The sequence below is a fragment of the Calidris pugnax genome, unplaced genomic scaffold (genome assembly GCF_001431845.1).
Source record: "Calidris pugnax isolate Ruff unplaced genomic scaffold, ASM143184v1 scaffold20, whole genome shotgun sequence".
Classification (NCBI taxonomy): domain Eukaryota; kingdom Metazoa; phylum Chordata; class Aves; order Charadriiformes; family Scolopacidae; genus Calidris; species Calidris pugnax.
In genome coordinates, this window is record NW_015094510.1 from 32,110,237 (window position 1) to 32,128,234 (window position 17,998).

General features: G+C 37.0%; 1 protein-coding gene across 3 annotated transcripts in view; it reads right to left on the reverse strand.

The window, feature by feature from the left end:
* Positions 1 to 17,998, reverse strand: part of CNTN5 (contactin 5) — a 680,570-nt gene that overhangs the window by 162,120 nt on the left and 500,452 nt on the right. For all 3 annotated transcript variants that reach the window (XM_014966120.1, XM_014966118.1, XM_014966119.1), the window contains exon 9: positions 965 to 1,067. In XM_014966120.1, coding sequence (XP_014821606.1) covers positions 965 to 1,067 — 103 coding nt within the window. The remainder of the gene's footprint in view (positions 1 to 964; positions 1,068 to 17,998) is intronic.

Genomic DNA, 17,998 nt, shown 5'->3' on the forward strand with positions numbered 1-17,998 from the left:
CCCCCCCCCCCCCCCCCCCGCCACACAAAGAATTTGATTGGATATTTTTGAAAAAACACTACCCTTTGTATGTATTTATAAATCTCTAGTGAAACATCACTGATGGAACACCTGTTTTTAGCTACATATATGTACAGAAAAAGAATAATTTCTTTGAATCACTAGAATTGCTTTTTAGTTCTGTCTGACTGTATACTACCCTTGCCACCCTTATTCTTGGCAACAATAATAATAGCAACTGAAACAAAATTGAAATGCTATCAATTTCATCCTATATTCTGTAATCTGAATAGCGTATAGAAGTAATTTCACTTCTTATTTAATATGTACAAAATAGCAAGGAGGTATTTCTAAAATCTTTCTCTCTCTAAACTAAGGGAGAGAAATAAACACATTCAAGAACCAATTTGTAGTCAATAAACATATAAAAAAACCCTTGATGTGAATAATAATACAGACTAAACACCTGTTCTCTAGTACTGCTATTATGTCAGATAAAAATTAGACAATAGGCACTGCCAAAAAGCGTGTTAGAACATGTTTAAAACATTGTGCTCTTAGCTTCATATATAAACTAGCATCTGGGGAAAACCAGCTACTAATCTTGTTTATTCTCCAACTATGATTTTCTGGCAGAATAAAATCTAATTTACTGATTTATCATTGCAGTGAATAAATGTGCTTCTGGTAAAATTTTCAATAAAATTGAAACTTTCCTTTCTGTTTTCTGTTTACAAGAATGATACTTTTCATTTTGACAAAGAGTCTTTTATCTTGAATGAATTACTGTCCACAGAAATGGCTGGGCAGGGAATTCATAATTGGCTACTTAGTCAAGTGGGTACTTTGAGTGTGCAGTAAGGACTCACTGTGAAAACGACATCCAGTAAAATAACGAAAAAACAAATTAGGTAAGTCACATCTTAATAAACAATTATGTCTAATTATGAAAGAATGTACTTACTTGCCAAGTGCAAAGCACTCCATCTTAACGGTAGTTCCCCTTGCAGCTGTAACTGTGTAAGGAAAATGGACTTCAATTTTAGGTTCATATTCTCCCATCACACCTGGAAAATAAAGAATGTTTAAAATATGAAATATCATCAGTTTTCCATTTGTTGAGATTATCGCAGAAAAGCCATGCGACTTGCTTTTTGAACCTGCAAGGAGTAAAACCAGTAGTTGATGGAGATAATTGGTTTGATCTTATGTGCTTTGCTCAGGTCTACTATGTATTCTAAAATGCTCTTCAGGGTTAGCAGCAGCATAACAGTGACCTTAAGATTATTTTTTTTTTTCTCAAACTTGGGTTAATATTTACATTTTGAAAGACTAACGCAGAAAATTTTTGAAGGGTAAAAATTTTCATAGATGAAGATTTATCTATTGTCACCAGTGCAGTGACAATTATGACAAATAAATCAATATATCATGCTGTATTTGCTGAGGACCTTGAGTACTGTGTTTAGTTTTGAAACCCCCACTACAAGAAAGATGTGGATGTGCGGGAACATGTCCAAAGAAAGGCAACTGGGCTGGTGAGGGGTCTGGAGAGTAAGTCTTATGAGGAGAAGCTGAGGGAGCTGGGGTTGTTTAGCCTGGAGAAACGGAGGCTGAGGGGAGACCTTATTGCTCTCTACAACTACCTGAAAGGAGGTTGTAGAGAGTCTGGGGTCGGTCTCTTCTCCCAAGCAACAGGCAATAGGATGAGAGGAAACAGCCTCATGTTGTGCCAGAAGAGGTTTAGATTGGATATTAGGAAAAAATTCCTCACTGAAAGGGTTATTAAGCATTGTAACAGGCTGCTCAGTGAAGTGGTTGAGTTGCCATTCCTGGAGATCTTTAGAAGACATGTACATGTGGTGCTTAGGGACAGGGTTTAGTGATAACTTGCTAGTGCTAGGTTAAAGGTGGGACTCGATCTTCCAACTTTAACAATTCCATGATTTTATGCTTCTAAGCTCAGCAAGAAAAGTTCAAATGATGTAAAAGCATTTGTGTATGCAGATATAAATACAGAAATGGAGACACATATGAAGTTCAGTTACTTCATTCTGAGTGGCCCTTTTAATTTGGGAGATGATTAATTTTATCAGGATAAGAAAACACACTTAGCACTGTAAGATACAACTAGAAAAACATTCAGGAATGTGAAAAAATATAAACATTGACATCAGTAGAGTTATCTGGAATTTTCTATGGAGTGACTGACAGCCTTGGAGAATCACAAGAGTTTAGGAAGCAGAGAAGAGAGACAGGTTTTATAAGGTGAAGTGAGAGATTTGTATTTCATGTGACAGAGGAAATGACATAATCAGTATGGCAGGAGAAGAGTATGACTATAATAGCCATGTTTGGTTAGACAGAAAGTGGGCTACTGGGGTAAGTGATACTCAGCAACTAAAAGCTATATTAAACAAAGTAAGACTTGTTCAGATTTTTAGATGAGGAAAACTGAATGAAATCTGACTTGTGGACCGAGTAGCAACAAGACAAGTCTAGTCTAAATCTATAAAAATCAGTCAAAAGTCTCCATAGAATGCTAGAGCAAGCAAATAGGAAGAGAGGAAAAGAAAGGAGAGAAAAGAAATATCTTATGCAAGAAAGAGAAGAAAAAGGAGAATAAGGAGGAACATCAAAATACAGGAATATGAGATTTGCAGCTGAGACAAAAACAGCTGGCAGATGGAAAAACAACCCACAACGTATTAGAGCAAAACAAAAATAGAAAAGGATGAAATGGTAAAATGTATACTTCCAAATGTTCCCCATGGGACTCAGGAGTTTCCAGTGAGGCTGTGTTCTCTTCCTGCTGCTGTCCCACAGGCTCCTGTGGGTTTGTTTTGGGAGGTAGTCTAAGCATATATGCATTTAAACATGTCTTTGAGGGTTTAAATTTAGTTAGAAAATCAGAAAGCGTAAAATGCTTTTAATTCAAACAATGTAATTCCATAAATAATATGGATTTAAAAGTAGATTTATTTAAAAAAAATATAATCATGAAAGTATTACATGTATTAGTAACAGTGACCCATTTTTCATCAAAAACACGACTAAATAAATGTTTTGCCATTGTTTTATGAGATTGTGGAGAAATCCTACTCCTTATATGAAGAGGCAAATCCCCAACCAGTTCAGTCATTAAAACTTTAAAGGTATTTTTGGTTTTGTACAAAAAGGGAAATAAATGTCTGTGTCCTGGGTATTAAAATAAAGTCAGAGCACCAACCAAATTGAAGCTGATTAAAATTTCCCCTAGCCTAGACTGAAAAAATTCCTGGCCTGATTTGTCATAAAAATATATTCCCTCTGGCTTGTACTGTCAATAAATTTCATATTTTAATTACATTCCTTGTGTATTCTTTTACTGTTTTCTGGCTTTTTGTGTGTGCGTGTGATGATGAATACAAGTTTCTGATTCATCTCAGTTAAGTCAATCATGATTTTTCATCTGTAATACCCTTTTTAGTTGTGTCTTTTACAGGCTGAAAAATCCCAGACTATTAATCCTTCCTTACAGTGAACCTTTAATAAACTTAGAATCATTCCTAGTGTCCATGTTGCACCATTTCAAATTCCATTCTAACATTTTGTGATGGAAAATGAGAACAGCACAATACTGAAGCTGTAGATCTTTCTATCAGTTTTTTTTTAACTTGAGTTTTTTTTGGTGTGGTTTTTTTAGTTGTTTTTTTGTTTGTTCCCTATTGCTTTCCTCAAGATTCAATTGCATTTGCCTTTTTTCACTTAAGCTACTGTTCATCCACCACAGCACGCTAATCTCTTTTCTGATTAATAATATCTAATACAGGTATTACATTTTTATGTTTAAGTACTGTATAAATTTGTACTGGGTGACACTATTTATCACCTATACAGTCTATTATCAAAATATTCTTTTACAGCTCTTCACAATTAGCTTTAATTTAACTATCCTTAATAATTTTATATCAACAAGATTTTTATCTCCCTGTTCATTTTTTTTCTAGATCATTTATATGTTGAATTGTGAAGTCCCAGAAAAGTGTTCTATGGCTTCACTGACAATCTCACAGTTGTTCTCCAACAACAGCTGGAATTTTTTATATGTTGTTAATTCGAAATAAGGTTGTCCTTCAACCTCTCTCAGAATTTAATTTCTTTGACAGCCTTTGATAAGCAACCTTGTCAAGAGCTATTTGAACTGAAAGTACTCAGTGTTACCTTCAACTACACATATTCTCCCTGACTCTTCAGGAAAGTTGCATATAGACTGAAGTGTGAATCATGGAGAATCATAGAATGGTTAGAGTTGTAAGGGACCTTAAAGATCACCCAGTTCCAACACCTCTGCCATAGGCAGGGACACCTTCCACTAAACCAGGTTGCTCAAAGCCCCATCCTACTTGACCTTGAACACTTGCAGGGATGAGGCATCCCCAACTTCTCTGGGCAACCTGTTCCAGTGTTTCACCATCCTCACAGAAAAGATTTTCTTCCAAATATCTAACTCAAATCTCTCCTCCCCATCTCTCCTATAGGCTTCCTTTACAAACTGGAAGGCTGCTGTAAATTTTTCCCAGACCCTTTTCTTCTCCAGGCTGAACAATCCCAACTTTCTTAACTTGTCTTGATAGGAGAGGTGTTCCAGACCTCTGAACACCTTCGTGGCCCTCCACTGGACTCGCTCCAACAGGTCCATGTCCTTCTTATGCTGAGAGCCCAAGAGCTGGACACAGTACTTCTGGTGGGGTCTCATGAAAGCAGAATAGAAGGGTAGAATCCCCTCCCTTGATCTGCTGGCCACGCTTCTTTTGATACAGCCCAGGATACAGTTGGCTTTCTGTGCTGTGAGCGCACATTGCCAGCTCATGCTGAGCTTCTCATCAATGAAAGTCTTCGCTCCTTAAAAGCTCTGTTCATGGTATATGACTGTATGGTAAGATTGCTGTATGGTTAACGTGAAAAACACAGTTGTACTAATTGTACTTTTCTATGTATTTTCTATCAAAACATTTGACATACAAGTCAGACTTACCGGTCTGTAGGGCCTTAGGTATTTCTAGGAGTCCATTTCTTAAAAAAAATCCCGTCTTTTCTATGAATACTACTTCTAGTCCTGAGGCCCACTGAATGAAAATGATACATTCTGGTTCCTTCTGTACATGAGTTTGGGCTTTGAAATTTGTTAGTATTTGTAATGCAATTTTTCTTTTTAAATTTCTTCTATTGAAACTTCAACTATCAGAGCTTCAGTCTTGATAGGAGAACCTCCCTAAGTTCCCTTCTATTGAACACTACTGAAAATAGTCATTGAGGTTTTACGGTGCAACCTTATACACCTGAGGTGTTCTTCTTAAATCTCTGGCATCTGTTGGTTGCATATACACGCTGACAGGTTTTGTGATTCAATGAATTTTTAAAAGGGTTTTTTTGCTTTTGTGTAAAACTTTATTCCTGAAAATTATTGTGATATATTGTCATATACTATTAAATATTTGCTTTTTTTAACCCTCAAAAAACACAACTTAAAATGGGATTATATTACTCTTGCCTTTAAAATCATACAGGACTTATTAACATATCTGAGGGATAATTTTATCTTTCAGATCTTATGTTTCTAACTTTTTAAAGTCTCTTTAGTAGGTGCAATCTGTACAAGTATTGAATGCTCTTTGTGAGTCATGCCATCATTTCATATTCCTAATGAAACATGGATCTACTAATGCTTTTTACTACATCCTCTTCTTCTGTGTTAGTAGCAAGCAACATGCCTGCAGCAACTGGCAGAAAGATGTAGAAAAATTACTGAGCAATTTCCTGGTGTCCCTATTAAAATTAGGAAACAAAATTCTATTATTGCAAAGGGATATTTTTCATTCTTATTATTTATGATATTTGAGACCAAGGAGGCCATTACAGTTGCATAGTCATCAAGGGAATTATCAAGGCCTTACCTTCCCACATTACACTGTAATTGCTTTGCTATGGCTGTTGTACCTCCAGGCTCTTTATCTTTTCCAGTTTCTGTTTTGGTCACTATGTGTCAGTAGTGGTAAAACAACCACGATCTGTATTTTCATCAAGATTTTTGTTCATTTGTATCAGGTGCTAAAAGGAAACTGAACTTTTAAGAAACATTGAGGCCTTGAGTTATGTGCATTATAATCAATCTCTCTCAGACCCATATACATGACTCTCTTTTAGAGCTTTGGTTAAGGCCATAAAAAATTCTCTCAGTCATTTTTTATTTCCAGTTATCAAGCATGAAATATAGCAATAAATAAAATTGATCGGCACAGAATAAAAACATAATATATGATTTTCACACAGGTAACAAATCACAGAGCTCACATGGTCTGAGCACTATGGGGGAATGGGAAGCCAATCACAATGTTCCTGTGCTCTGCCTTCCCATGAAAATGAAGATTGAAGAATCTTTTACTTTCCCAAATATGACCTCCATGATTCACTCTTTCTTAGGCCAATTAGTTAGTTTACTACAATCTCTACTTCACAAGCTGTGCCTTTCAGCTGAGTTCAGATATAAGTATGAAAGTGCTGAATTTGTGAACGGTATGAAATGCGTCACTTCAAAATAAATCTAACTTACCAGATCCTGAAATTTTGTCTTTCCTGTTTGTTTAATGAAATCCTATCCATGGGCTTTATTCTGAAACAAGTCATCCCACCTTACATTTTCCAGTGTCTGGATACTTGCCTTTTCAGTGTGAAAAGTTGAACTGAGATGAAAAACTAACAAACCTTCTGTTACATCTCTGATTACTGAAGAAGGCACCGATTCGAATGACTGAACATATTCCAGGACTAAGCTTGACTTTTTAAGAATTAAGGGCTTCTTAGTCACATGGGCAGAAATGGAGCTCAATATTTATAGAAGAGATTATTTCCCTGTTCCCTCCTTCACATATTTTGTTATAACAATACAATTAACACAGAACAATGCAAATAACACAGAACAATGTCCAACTTAGGTAAGGAAAAATCTTCATAAAATCAGGTTTAATTTTAATAAGTGGTTTCATTTAAGTTGTTCCTCTGACTTGGCTGCAGATCTGCAACTTAAGTTCAAATCTCCACTACCCAAAGTGTCCTATGAACCCTCAGGTACACTGTTGTCTGCATTTTAGTTTTCCATTAAAAAACAGAGATGGCACAATTCACTAAATCATAATAATGCGATAAACACTGATTGTGAGGTGCTCACATACCACAGAAATAGATGTAATAGAATTTTAACATTTTCAGATATTACTGCAGCTAAAACTGTTTACATTACCCCCTGCAGGACACTTAATGAAAATGGAAAATGGAATAAAGTAACAAGATCAGTTTCTGATTGTCAGTCCTTTCAGTCCTACAGGCAAGATATCAGTCATTATCACTGTGAAAAGGACTGTACTACTTCTTAATTTAGCCTGCCACTCCGTGACTTTTACAACTTTAAATGAAGAGTGTAGAAAAATTGTGAATCTATGATGTATCCATACAATAACACTTTTTGCCTTCATGGAGAAAAAAACCAAAACAACAGACCGTTGAGAAATCTTGACACATCTTACTCCAACTGTGTAGAGGCTAATGCTTCTGTTCCATTAGTCTTCCCCAGATATTAACTACCCTCTTGAATCTCCCAGGACATAAGCTTCCATGATAGCTCCTTAAACCTTTTCTGCTAAAATGATTTGGGTTTGTTTCAAACTGTTCAAGCAATAGCTCTTTAACTCACTTCAGAAACTATTTTGAATGGAACAAGTTAAACATAAGATTTCTGGCTAAGCATCATCAGAGTACTAGGGAAAAAATGAAAGCCGAAGATTTCCTATACTCAGGAGAAAGATAAGGCACATATTTATACTTACCATTATTTTATTAGCAAAAGATACAATCCCCAGCTCAGTGTTTGCCAGTGAGAGCTTTGGGTGAAGTCCCTAGTCTTAATCAGGTGGTGTTGGAATGTTAATCTGGTTGTTTTACAGACTGAATAGTACTTTAATCACAAAATTACTGAGGATTCTTATTGGTTTGGATATTCCTCTTAAACTCTGGGAAGTCTGAGGCGTGATTAACTTGTCCTAATTTTCTAATAATTTTAAGATCAGAAATTGAGTTTCCTACTACATTGTAATGATGATCTGTTGTGTAAATATGTATCCAAACGCAAGAAAACTTTGACTAAGAAACTATGGCAGGAATATTTCTGTATAATTTCTTCTACCAATAATCTGTGATGCAAGCTAGGGTTGTCTGTCGTGTGGGTCTGTTTGTGACAAATGAATGTTTAGCATTTTTCCTGAAGACCTGCACCATTAAATGTCCCCAGATATTTATTTGGAAGACAGAGCCCTGAATACACGCATTTACAATGACAGTAAATTCATAGCACAAATGGAATTAATTCAAATATAATGATGATACCCATCATTAATGCCTGACTGCAGCCGAAATTGTCAATATATTGGAAAGAATTGACTGACTTACCTGCCATTAATCTTATTTGAAATGGAGGGACCAGCGCCTGCTGTAAGCCTCTAGAAATTTACTCTGGTAATGGTTGTTTTATGATAACTATCCACAATAGTCCTTCCATTTGGATATCTCTTAGCCAAGTTTTAAGCTATAAATTTATCCTTTGAGAAGCCCTAAAAATGCTCATGTGAAATTGCATTCTGTAATGAACTGAACACTAAAGTACCAACAATGTTTTCATATGTTACTCAGAGAGAAAATCCTATCACACATCACTGGATGGAAAGAAGTATTTATTAGAATCTCTCCTAATATCAAAGAAAATTTAGTAATTCAGTTTCTGGGAAAAATTACCTTAACAAACACAGCACAAGAAGGGAAAAAATACTTCTTTAATTTACAGCTAGGGGGTAATATGTTCATTTATTTCTAACTATGGAGGTATAAATGTAGAATAAGGTCATAGTTGACCAAAACTGTTTAGCTAAAACTTAAACAAATCTTTTTTCTTTCCATGTTAAAATCCGTCCTTATAGTATACTCCATTTCATTAGTCCAGCCATTACTCTCTGAACTGTGCCTGGAAAGCCCTTTCTAGGAATAGGGTTCGTATCTTAGTAGCTTAAAAACTAGTTATTTATAACTAATAAATTTTGTGTAGGTATGTCATACATACACAAGACCTTTCTACCTCTCCTAACTTCAGCTTGAAGTGAACCTGGCCTTGGATGTTAAAAACAACAAAAAGAAATTCTATAAATATATTTGCAGTAAGAGGTGGACTCGGGACAGCCTCCATCCACTATTGGATATGGGAGACAATGTAGTGACAAAGGATGAGGAGAAGTCTGAGGTACTGAATGCCTTTTTTGCCTCAGTCTTCAGTAATGGAGTAGAGTGTCCCCTGAGTACCCAGACCTCTGAGCTAGAAGATAAGGGCAGGGAGCTGAATGAAGCCCCTGCAATCCAAAGGGAAGAGGTGAGGGACCTGCTCTAGCACCTAGACACAAACAAGTCTATGGGCCCAGATGAGACCCACCCAAGGGCACTGAGGGAGCTGGTGGAAGTGCTTGCGGAGCCACTCTCCATCATTTACCAGCAGTCCTGGCAAACTGGGGAGGTCCCAGCCGACTGGCATCTGGCAAATGTGACACCCATCCACAAGAAGGGTCGGAAGGATGATCCGGGGAACTACAGGCCTGTCAGTCTGACCTCGGTGCCTGGGAAGGTCATGGAACAGATCATCCTGAGTGCCATTATGCAGCGCATGAGGGACGCTCAGGTGATCAGGCCCAGCCAGCACGGATTCACAAGGGGCAGGTCCTGCTTGACAAACCTGATCTCCTTCTATGACAAAGTGACCCGCTTGCTGGATGAAGGAAAAGCTGTGGATGTTGTTTACCTGGACTTTAGCAAGGCCTTTGATACAGTCTCCTACAGTATCCTCCTGGAGAAACTGGCTGCTCATGGCTTAGATGGGTGTACTCTTCACTGGGTTAAAAAACTGGCTGGAGGGCTGGGCCCAGAGAATGGTGGTAAATGGACTTAAATCCTGTTGGTGGCCGGTCACGAGTGGTGTCCCACAGGGCTTGGTACTGGGACCCATTCTCTTTAATATCTTTATCAATGATCTGGATGAGGGGATCGAGTGCACCCTCAGTAAGTTCGCAGACTACACCAAGCTGGGTGGCAGCGTCGACCTGCTGGAGGGCAGAGAGGCTCTGCAGAGGGATCTGGAGAGGCTGGATCGATGGGCTGAGACCAACAGGATGAGTTTCAATAAAACCAAGTGCCGGGTCCTGCACGTAGGTCACAACAACCCCATGCAGTGCTAGAGGCTTGGGGCAGAGTGGCTGGAGAGCTGCCTGGTAGAAAAGGACTTGGGGGTGTCGGTCGACAGCAGGCTGAACTTGAGCCAGCAGTGTGCCCAGGCAGCCAAGAAGGCCAATGATATCCTGGTCTGTATCAGGAACAGTGTGGTGAGAAGGACCTGAGAGGTGATCATTCCCCTGTACTCGGCACTGGTGAGGCCTCACCTCGAGTACTGTGTCCAGTTTTGGGCCCCTTACCACAACAAAGACATTGAGGTGCTGGAGCGGGTCCAGAGAAGGGCGACAAAGATGGTGAGGGGTCTGGAGAGTAAGTCTTATGAGGAGTGGCTGAGGGAGCTGGGGTTGTTTAGTCTGAAGAAAAGGAGGCTGAGGGGAGACCTTATCGCGCTCTATAACTACCTGAAGGGGGGGTGTAGAGAAGCAGGGGTCGGTCTCATCTCCCAAATCACAGGAGATAGTACAAGGGGAAATGGCCTCAAGTTGCGCCAGGGGAGGTTTAGATTGGATATTAGGAAAAATTTCTTCACAGAAGTGGTTATCCAGCATTGGAATAGGCTGCCCAGGGAAGTGGTTGAGGCACCATCCCTGGAGGTGTTCAAAAGACGGGTTGACATGGTCCTCAAGAATATGATTTAGTGTGTGGTGTTTTTATTTCTTATTTATTTTTTTTGTCAGAGTTAGGTTGATGGTTGGACTAGATGATCTTTAAGGTCCCTTCCGACCTAGACAATTCTATGATTCTAAATAGCAAATACAACTAAAAGCTCTTCATTTTCAATTTTAAGTGGGTGTGTTATGACTGAAGTAAAAGGAACTTGGGCCAAACCCTAAGAACACAAAAGCAATGAGGTATTCTCAGAATAAGCAATGAGGGGAGCAGTGGTATTTTCTCTAGTTCTTCAAACAAGAGGCCAAAATTTCTAGTCTACAGGCTAGAGTCTACAGACTGCAGAGATCTCTGTTTACCTATGTTTGGAAACATCAAGCTGTAACTATGACCAAGATTACTGTCTCTCCCTATGTAGCGAAGTCTCTAGTGAGTCATAATGTAGAATTCCATTATAACTTAAATCCATCCAATTTCTCACATACACGTAATTCAGCGTCAAGGTTCTTCTGCTAACCCCAGCAGATCTGGCATTGGATGAAACCAAACTTAATCCTTTGGACATTTAAAGATGAATGAGGGCATCTCAATGGTTTGTATAGAACATTCTGGCATGAAGATTTTTCACATATAGTTGTATGGAAACATGATAACCTGAACATTTTCACTGCCGATGTATTTAGATAATTTTTCTGAGCAGCCATACACATAAAGAAAAATCAGGACTCCACTAGACGATGTGCTGTCTCGCTTGAGAGGTCTAAGAATGCAAGTCAACAAAAAGCCCCAAGAACTATCTTTGCTTTTTTATTCCACATTTTTATAACAGAAGATTGGACTGAACTTGGCACAAGAAATCTATGGTAGATTTAGCTTAGACATCGCTGGCCAGTGTTTATAGTTCCTCCTTTCAAATTGCCTGCTGTTCACTCAGGTCAGGCTTACAAAAACTATACAGAAACCTGGAAAATTTTATATAATCTAAATGATTAGGAGAAGGATATAATTTTCACAGGGTTTCTAATTATCTTCCTGATGGCATGTTCACAGTTCTTGAAGACTCTAATTTCTCTTATAGTAGATGGCATAATTGTTTGTACTTCAAATATGACTTTACTCTCCAGTTTTCTTCACTGTTTTTTTACAGGATAAAAACAAAATTTCCCCTTTCCAGTTTGGTACTGAAAGTGTCAAAATTGTTGCAGTGTCCAGAGAGCAATTTTTAATTTGATTCTGATCAATTAGGATGCAAATAGCGTTTCTCTAATATTCATTATTATCTAGTTAACTGGAAAGAGTTTCCTAAAAGGGAAATGTTTTTTTTGCTGAGACTCCCCATGTAACCATGCACATACAAGTACCTATTATTTCCTCAGTAAAAAAGATCAAACTAACTCTAACATTTCTCAACAGCTATTGTTTTATACCCAACAGCAAGAAATCATCCTTGTTATAAACTTACTGTAGTCCTAACCTCAAGCAAAATTCCTGCTGTTCACAATTATTTCACTATGTTGATAAGAACACCAAACTGACAAGTCTTTCTTAATTGAACATGATGCCATATCCCATGATTGCTAAGTGAGCAGTAACCTGTGAATTTGTATCTCAAATCCTGAGACAGTAAGATACATAACATTAGGTATAAACATTCTGAATAATGTGAAACCATTCGCAACTATAAAGGTTATTTTCATTACCAATTTGCAGAAATTTTAATTTAGTCACCATTAATTAAAATATTGCCAATACACTTCTGCTTGAAATCTTAATAGCTACAGTCTGAGGCAAGATCATTCCTAATCCCAAGTTGAATTTAGAAGTATAGTTTTTCTCCACTTCATTTACTCTACGTTTTTTATATGGACAAGTTAACTCTTTCCTTCATGTAATACTTTCATAAATCATCAGAAAACAAAAAAAAACCATGGATGCAGATGTGTAAGATGGTATGTCTAGAAACTTAAATTACCTTAGCTAATTAGAAAAAGCAACAATTTAATTTCCAGCAGATAGTGATTCAATAAAACTGTGGAAAACCAACAATTAAGTCCTTGAATGGTGTTGTCTTAACAGAGCTCCAAGTAGAATAAATTCAAAGCAAACTGTTTCACAGTGTAAGAGTTCTTGTTCTATATTAAATGCTGGAACCAAATATTTTCCAAACCTTTCCCAGTTTTCCTCCTGAAATGCTCCCCTGGTTTCAACACCTTTATATTGTCAAAACACCATCCCAGGATGTTTTCTCTATACCCTTTTTAAGGCTAAATCTTTTACAAATATTGTTTTTAAACTTCGGTGTGCTGTTTGATAGTACATTTGAACCATGATACAATCCATATAAAACACTCTGTAAAGGGTTATTGTACAAGGACTCTCCATAAAACTTCCTGCCTTTCTATAGAAAATTTTAGGTGGAATGATCATTGGCTGTTAACAGATTTTCTAAATGGAAAGAAACATTACTGTTCTGGGAAAAAAAACCCAAAACAACCACAAAACAAACAACCTGCCTCTGTCTTATTATATGAATCTCCTTGTTTTCTTTTTTTTTAATTGAAGTAAGATTAATTGAATGAAGATTAATTGATAATTTAATTGAAGTACACTGGATATTTTTTTTATCCTGACTTTTACCCTATAACTTTTTACAACCTTGCAGTGGGATTTAGGCACAAGTGTCAGAAAGAAACACATAAAAAATATTTCTTCAATATTTCTTACCTGTAACCCATGAACCCATAAAAACTCTATTTTCATTAAAGAAAAACAGAAATGAGAAGTCTTTTATTGTCAGTTTCATAATGACCCACCATTAAAATATCTCACTAAAATTTTAGGGGAGAAATATATTTGCTACAGGAGTAATGGCTGTCCAGGGACATTGCTATTTTATCAGCTTCCCCCTGGAGCAGACCTTGCGTACTTTGATGTCTCTGTCAGTGCTATCAGTCTTTGTATATTGCTAAAGATCAAACTTGATTTTGCCCAGACAGTTTGGCTCTGCTTTAAAAAAATCAAAGTAGGATTATTTCAGGTTTGATTTCTGTCCTGGAGCATTAGGAGGAGTTCCCATAGTTTTCAGCCAGTCTTTCACAGTTTTTATGAGCTTGCACAATTCAAATATGAGATGTGACTGGACACTTAAAAATATAAATTAATGATCTTGCAATATAACCTACACAAAAGAGGCAGCCTACAAGGTCGGAAACTCTTCTAGAATTCAGCTTCATATGAATAAATACATTAGAAGACAGACTAGTAATGCAAGCAAAAAAAAAGAAAATCTGTGCATTCCTGGAAGGGGAAAACTGACAGATCGTAAAAAAACAGATCGAAAGAAAACTGACAGACCATGCCAACTTCATGAAGTTCAAAAAGGCCAAGTGCAATGTCCTGCACCTGGGTCAGGACAATCCCAAGCACAAATACAGACTGGGTGGAGAATGGCTTGAGAGCAGCCCTGAGGAGAAGGACTTCAGGGTGTTGGTAGATGAGAAGCTCACCATGAGTCAGCAAGGTGCACTGGCAGCCCAGAAAGCCAACCGCATCCTGGGCTGCATCAAAAGAAGCATGGCCAGCAGGTTGAGGGAGGTAATTCTACACCTCTACTCTGCTCTGGTGAGACCCCACCTGGAATACTGTGTCCAGCTTTGGAGTCCTCAGCACAGGAAGGACATGGACTGCTTGGAATGGGTCCAGCAAAGGGCCATGAAGATGTTCACGGGGCTGGAGCACCTCTTCTATGAAGACAGGCTGAAACAGTTGAGATTGTTCAGCCTGGAGAAGAGAAGGCTGCGGGAAAAATTTACAGCAGCCTTCCAATTCCTAAAGGGGGCCTATATGAGAGATACGGAAGGACTCTTTATCAGGGAGTGTAGTGATAAGATGCAGGGTAATGGTTTTAAACTGAAAGAGGATAGATTTAGATGAGATATTAGGAAAAAGTTTTTCACTATGGGGCTGGTGAGGCACTGGAACAGGTTGCCCGGAGAAGCTGTGGATGCCCCATCCTTGGAAGTGTTCAAGGTCAGGCTGGATGGGGCTTTGAGCAACCTGGTCTAGTGCGAGGTGCCCCCCATGGCAGCGGGGTTGAAACTTGGTGATCTTTAAGATCTGTTCCAACTTAAACCATTCTATGATTCTATGATAAACATTAGGGTTAATCTTTAAGCATTTTTTTTTTAATGCTAATTAATGGTTAATTTAACAACTATCAGCCTTCTTCAGGGATAGAAATAGTCTATGTCTGTGAAACTGTTAATTTTGTACATTTATTATTTGTTACCTTACTATCCTACACTGTCTCTTTTTATTGCTTAATTTCTACCATTGGGGAAATTATTATTACTTCTTCCAAACTCTTCTTAATGCTGGGAAAGAGATCTTTAGATAAACCAGTGATGTTCAAGGAACATATCCCAGAGTTCAGTTTGAAATAAGGACATGCATAACATGCTCCATCATGGAAAAGTAGAAATGAATATCCTTAATACCTTGATACCACATGTTCTATTATTATGTGAGACTATTAATCATGTAGAATTAGAAGACAAGATTCAGTTCATAGAACTAGGATGATACAAAAAAAAAAAAAAGAACCCCGATGTTCAAGGTCTGCATCCAGTTACATGAGAATAGTCTGGTCAGATACACCAACCTCTGTTGAGGTATAAACTAATTTGCTCTAATGGAACACAGTAGAAAGTGTCCTCTGGTGTCTGGACTTGTACAGGTTCTCTATTTTTCTGGAAGTTTCATCATAGCAAAGCCACTAGCCAGTAGCTATACAGAGATAAAATAAAGAATTACTTAATTCTCTCCTCTACAATAATAATGTTAAAGTTAACATCTTTTCAAGAGAGATAAAAAGATAAAAAAGAGGAAAAAAATCTGAAATGAAAATGTGTGAACTTGTAATAACTGCCTTATGGTAGCATCAAGCATCAAATGTTTTATACTCCCTGTGTTTCTATTTCCTAAATTTGAAAAGTCTTTCTCTTGTTTTTATTAGTCAAGATAATTTACTGCTCCCAATCAGCATCCAAGCCTGCAAAGATCCATTTTAACAACCCTGTTTATTATTTGTAAACAGTTATTAAATAATCCCTCAAAGTTTCTAATGCTTTATAAAGTCAGTTAAGGAAATGATGCATAATTTTTTTCCTGTCAAAACTTTTTATCTCCTCAGATAGAATTTTAGAGTGTTTTTATAACCCAACTTGAAGTGAAATTGAATTGTATAAAATGTCTGATTGTCAAGGAAATCTGAACAAATGAGGTATTCATTTTATTCAGAATCCATTGAAGGATTTCTTGATGTTTTTATTTAATTTGCTTCATATCAAGGAGCTAAGCTCCCCTTTGAGACACCTCATGAAAGAAATAAAAGATTAATAAAAGCCCAGGAAGTTTCTACATTCTTGCAGAGTTTGACAGAAAGCTTTAATATTATTCCATTTCTTCCTCACAGATAAATAGAAGCCAATGTTGTCATAGAAGAGTTTGTTGTCACAAGCTGCCCAGTCCTCTTGGTACAGGTACTGTTTAAATATCAAAATCTGAGTACAATGACAAACATATCAAGTAGAATAGTTTTGAATTAATGATGTATCTGTCCAGAGAATACAGACTATATAAATTATTTCATTTATACAGTGTCATTTGGAAAAGCTGTTTAAAAACACAAGGTCTTCCTGTGGTTTCTGACAGATGTGCTGACTGCATATGCTAACGTCAATTCTGATGCCAACCTTAGAACTCAGAAAGCCATATGATTTTTAAACTTAAGTGGATATTTGAAAAGTTAAATGTGATTCATTTCATTTTATAATCAAAAAGCTTAAAAAGCCATATTCAAAATCATACAACAGAACTCAGCGACATAGTGTTGTAGTTGGATGTTTGTTTTAATGCCATTCTTAATTTCTCACTTCCTTATTTGAGTTCGTCCTCAGCTGTTTTTTTCTTCGCAAATCAATATAAGTTTCTTTAACTCTAACAGGCACCCTTTTCAGCAGTTATATTATCCTGTATTTTGAAGTATAATGTATACATATTTTTAAAATTCTGTCTTATCTCTTTAATATTTGTCAATAGACAAGGCGTTATAAGCTAAAGCAATTTCTATCAAAATGAAAATAGTACAGTACTATTAATGGAATATTTTGATTATGATCCTAAGTAGTTTTTATAAGGCCCATATTATTGCATTCTGTGAAGGAGGTAGAACAAAGTAGATGTTCTAAATAATAAATATGATTTAGCAACGAGAATTTTCCTGAATATTTTTTCAAGGTAGATTTACAGAGACTGTAGAGTTAGATAGAAAGTCTGGGTCTGTTCACTGAGAAACTTCCTCTGTTGTACAGGAAGGCCAGCAATATACTAAGAATCACTAAAGAACTCCATTACAATAAAGGGGCTTTTCAGAAATCCCAACAGATAAAAACTAAGGCATGGAAGCTTGGTAGAAATTTATGCATGTGAAAAAATTAACAGGGAAATTGCTGAGGAGCACTTCAACTATGTGCAAATGCCTCCCCAATACTCCAGCACAGTTCAGAAGGTTGGATTATCACAGTTGTATGACAGCCAGCCGTGAAACTCAAATTTGCTTGAGGCTGGTATATACTACCCACTTGACATTTAAGAAAATCTGCACATTTTTCCTTCACAGATTTTGTTTCTTATCTCAGTGATGTAGACTGCTGCATTTATCCTTATTTACACTCTCCGTTTTTTATACTGTGTTGTCTGCTTATGTACTGTTACTATGATATGGATAATTAATCTATTGAATTTCTGCACAAAACTGGAACCCAATGAAAGAATGAAGAAATGTCATAAGGAGACAATAAAGCAACATGTGAATAATAAATATGGCAGTAAAATTCTATCTGTTTTTGTCAGAGTTCAAACTGATTAAAAAGACAGTCAGTGTTTTGTGTGTTAATTTTTAAAGGTTGATATTGAAAAGATCAGGTCTGCTATATTAATTCAGCGAAACTAAGCACCTGAAACTCAATAATTAACATAGGTCCTAAAACAGCAAAAGAAAATAGGAAAAGATACAGTAAAACATGCAGCT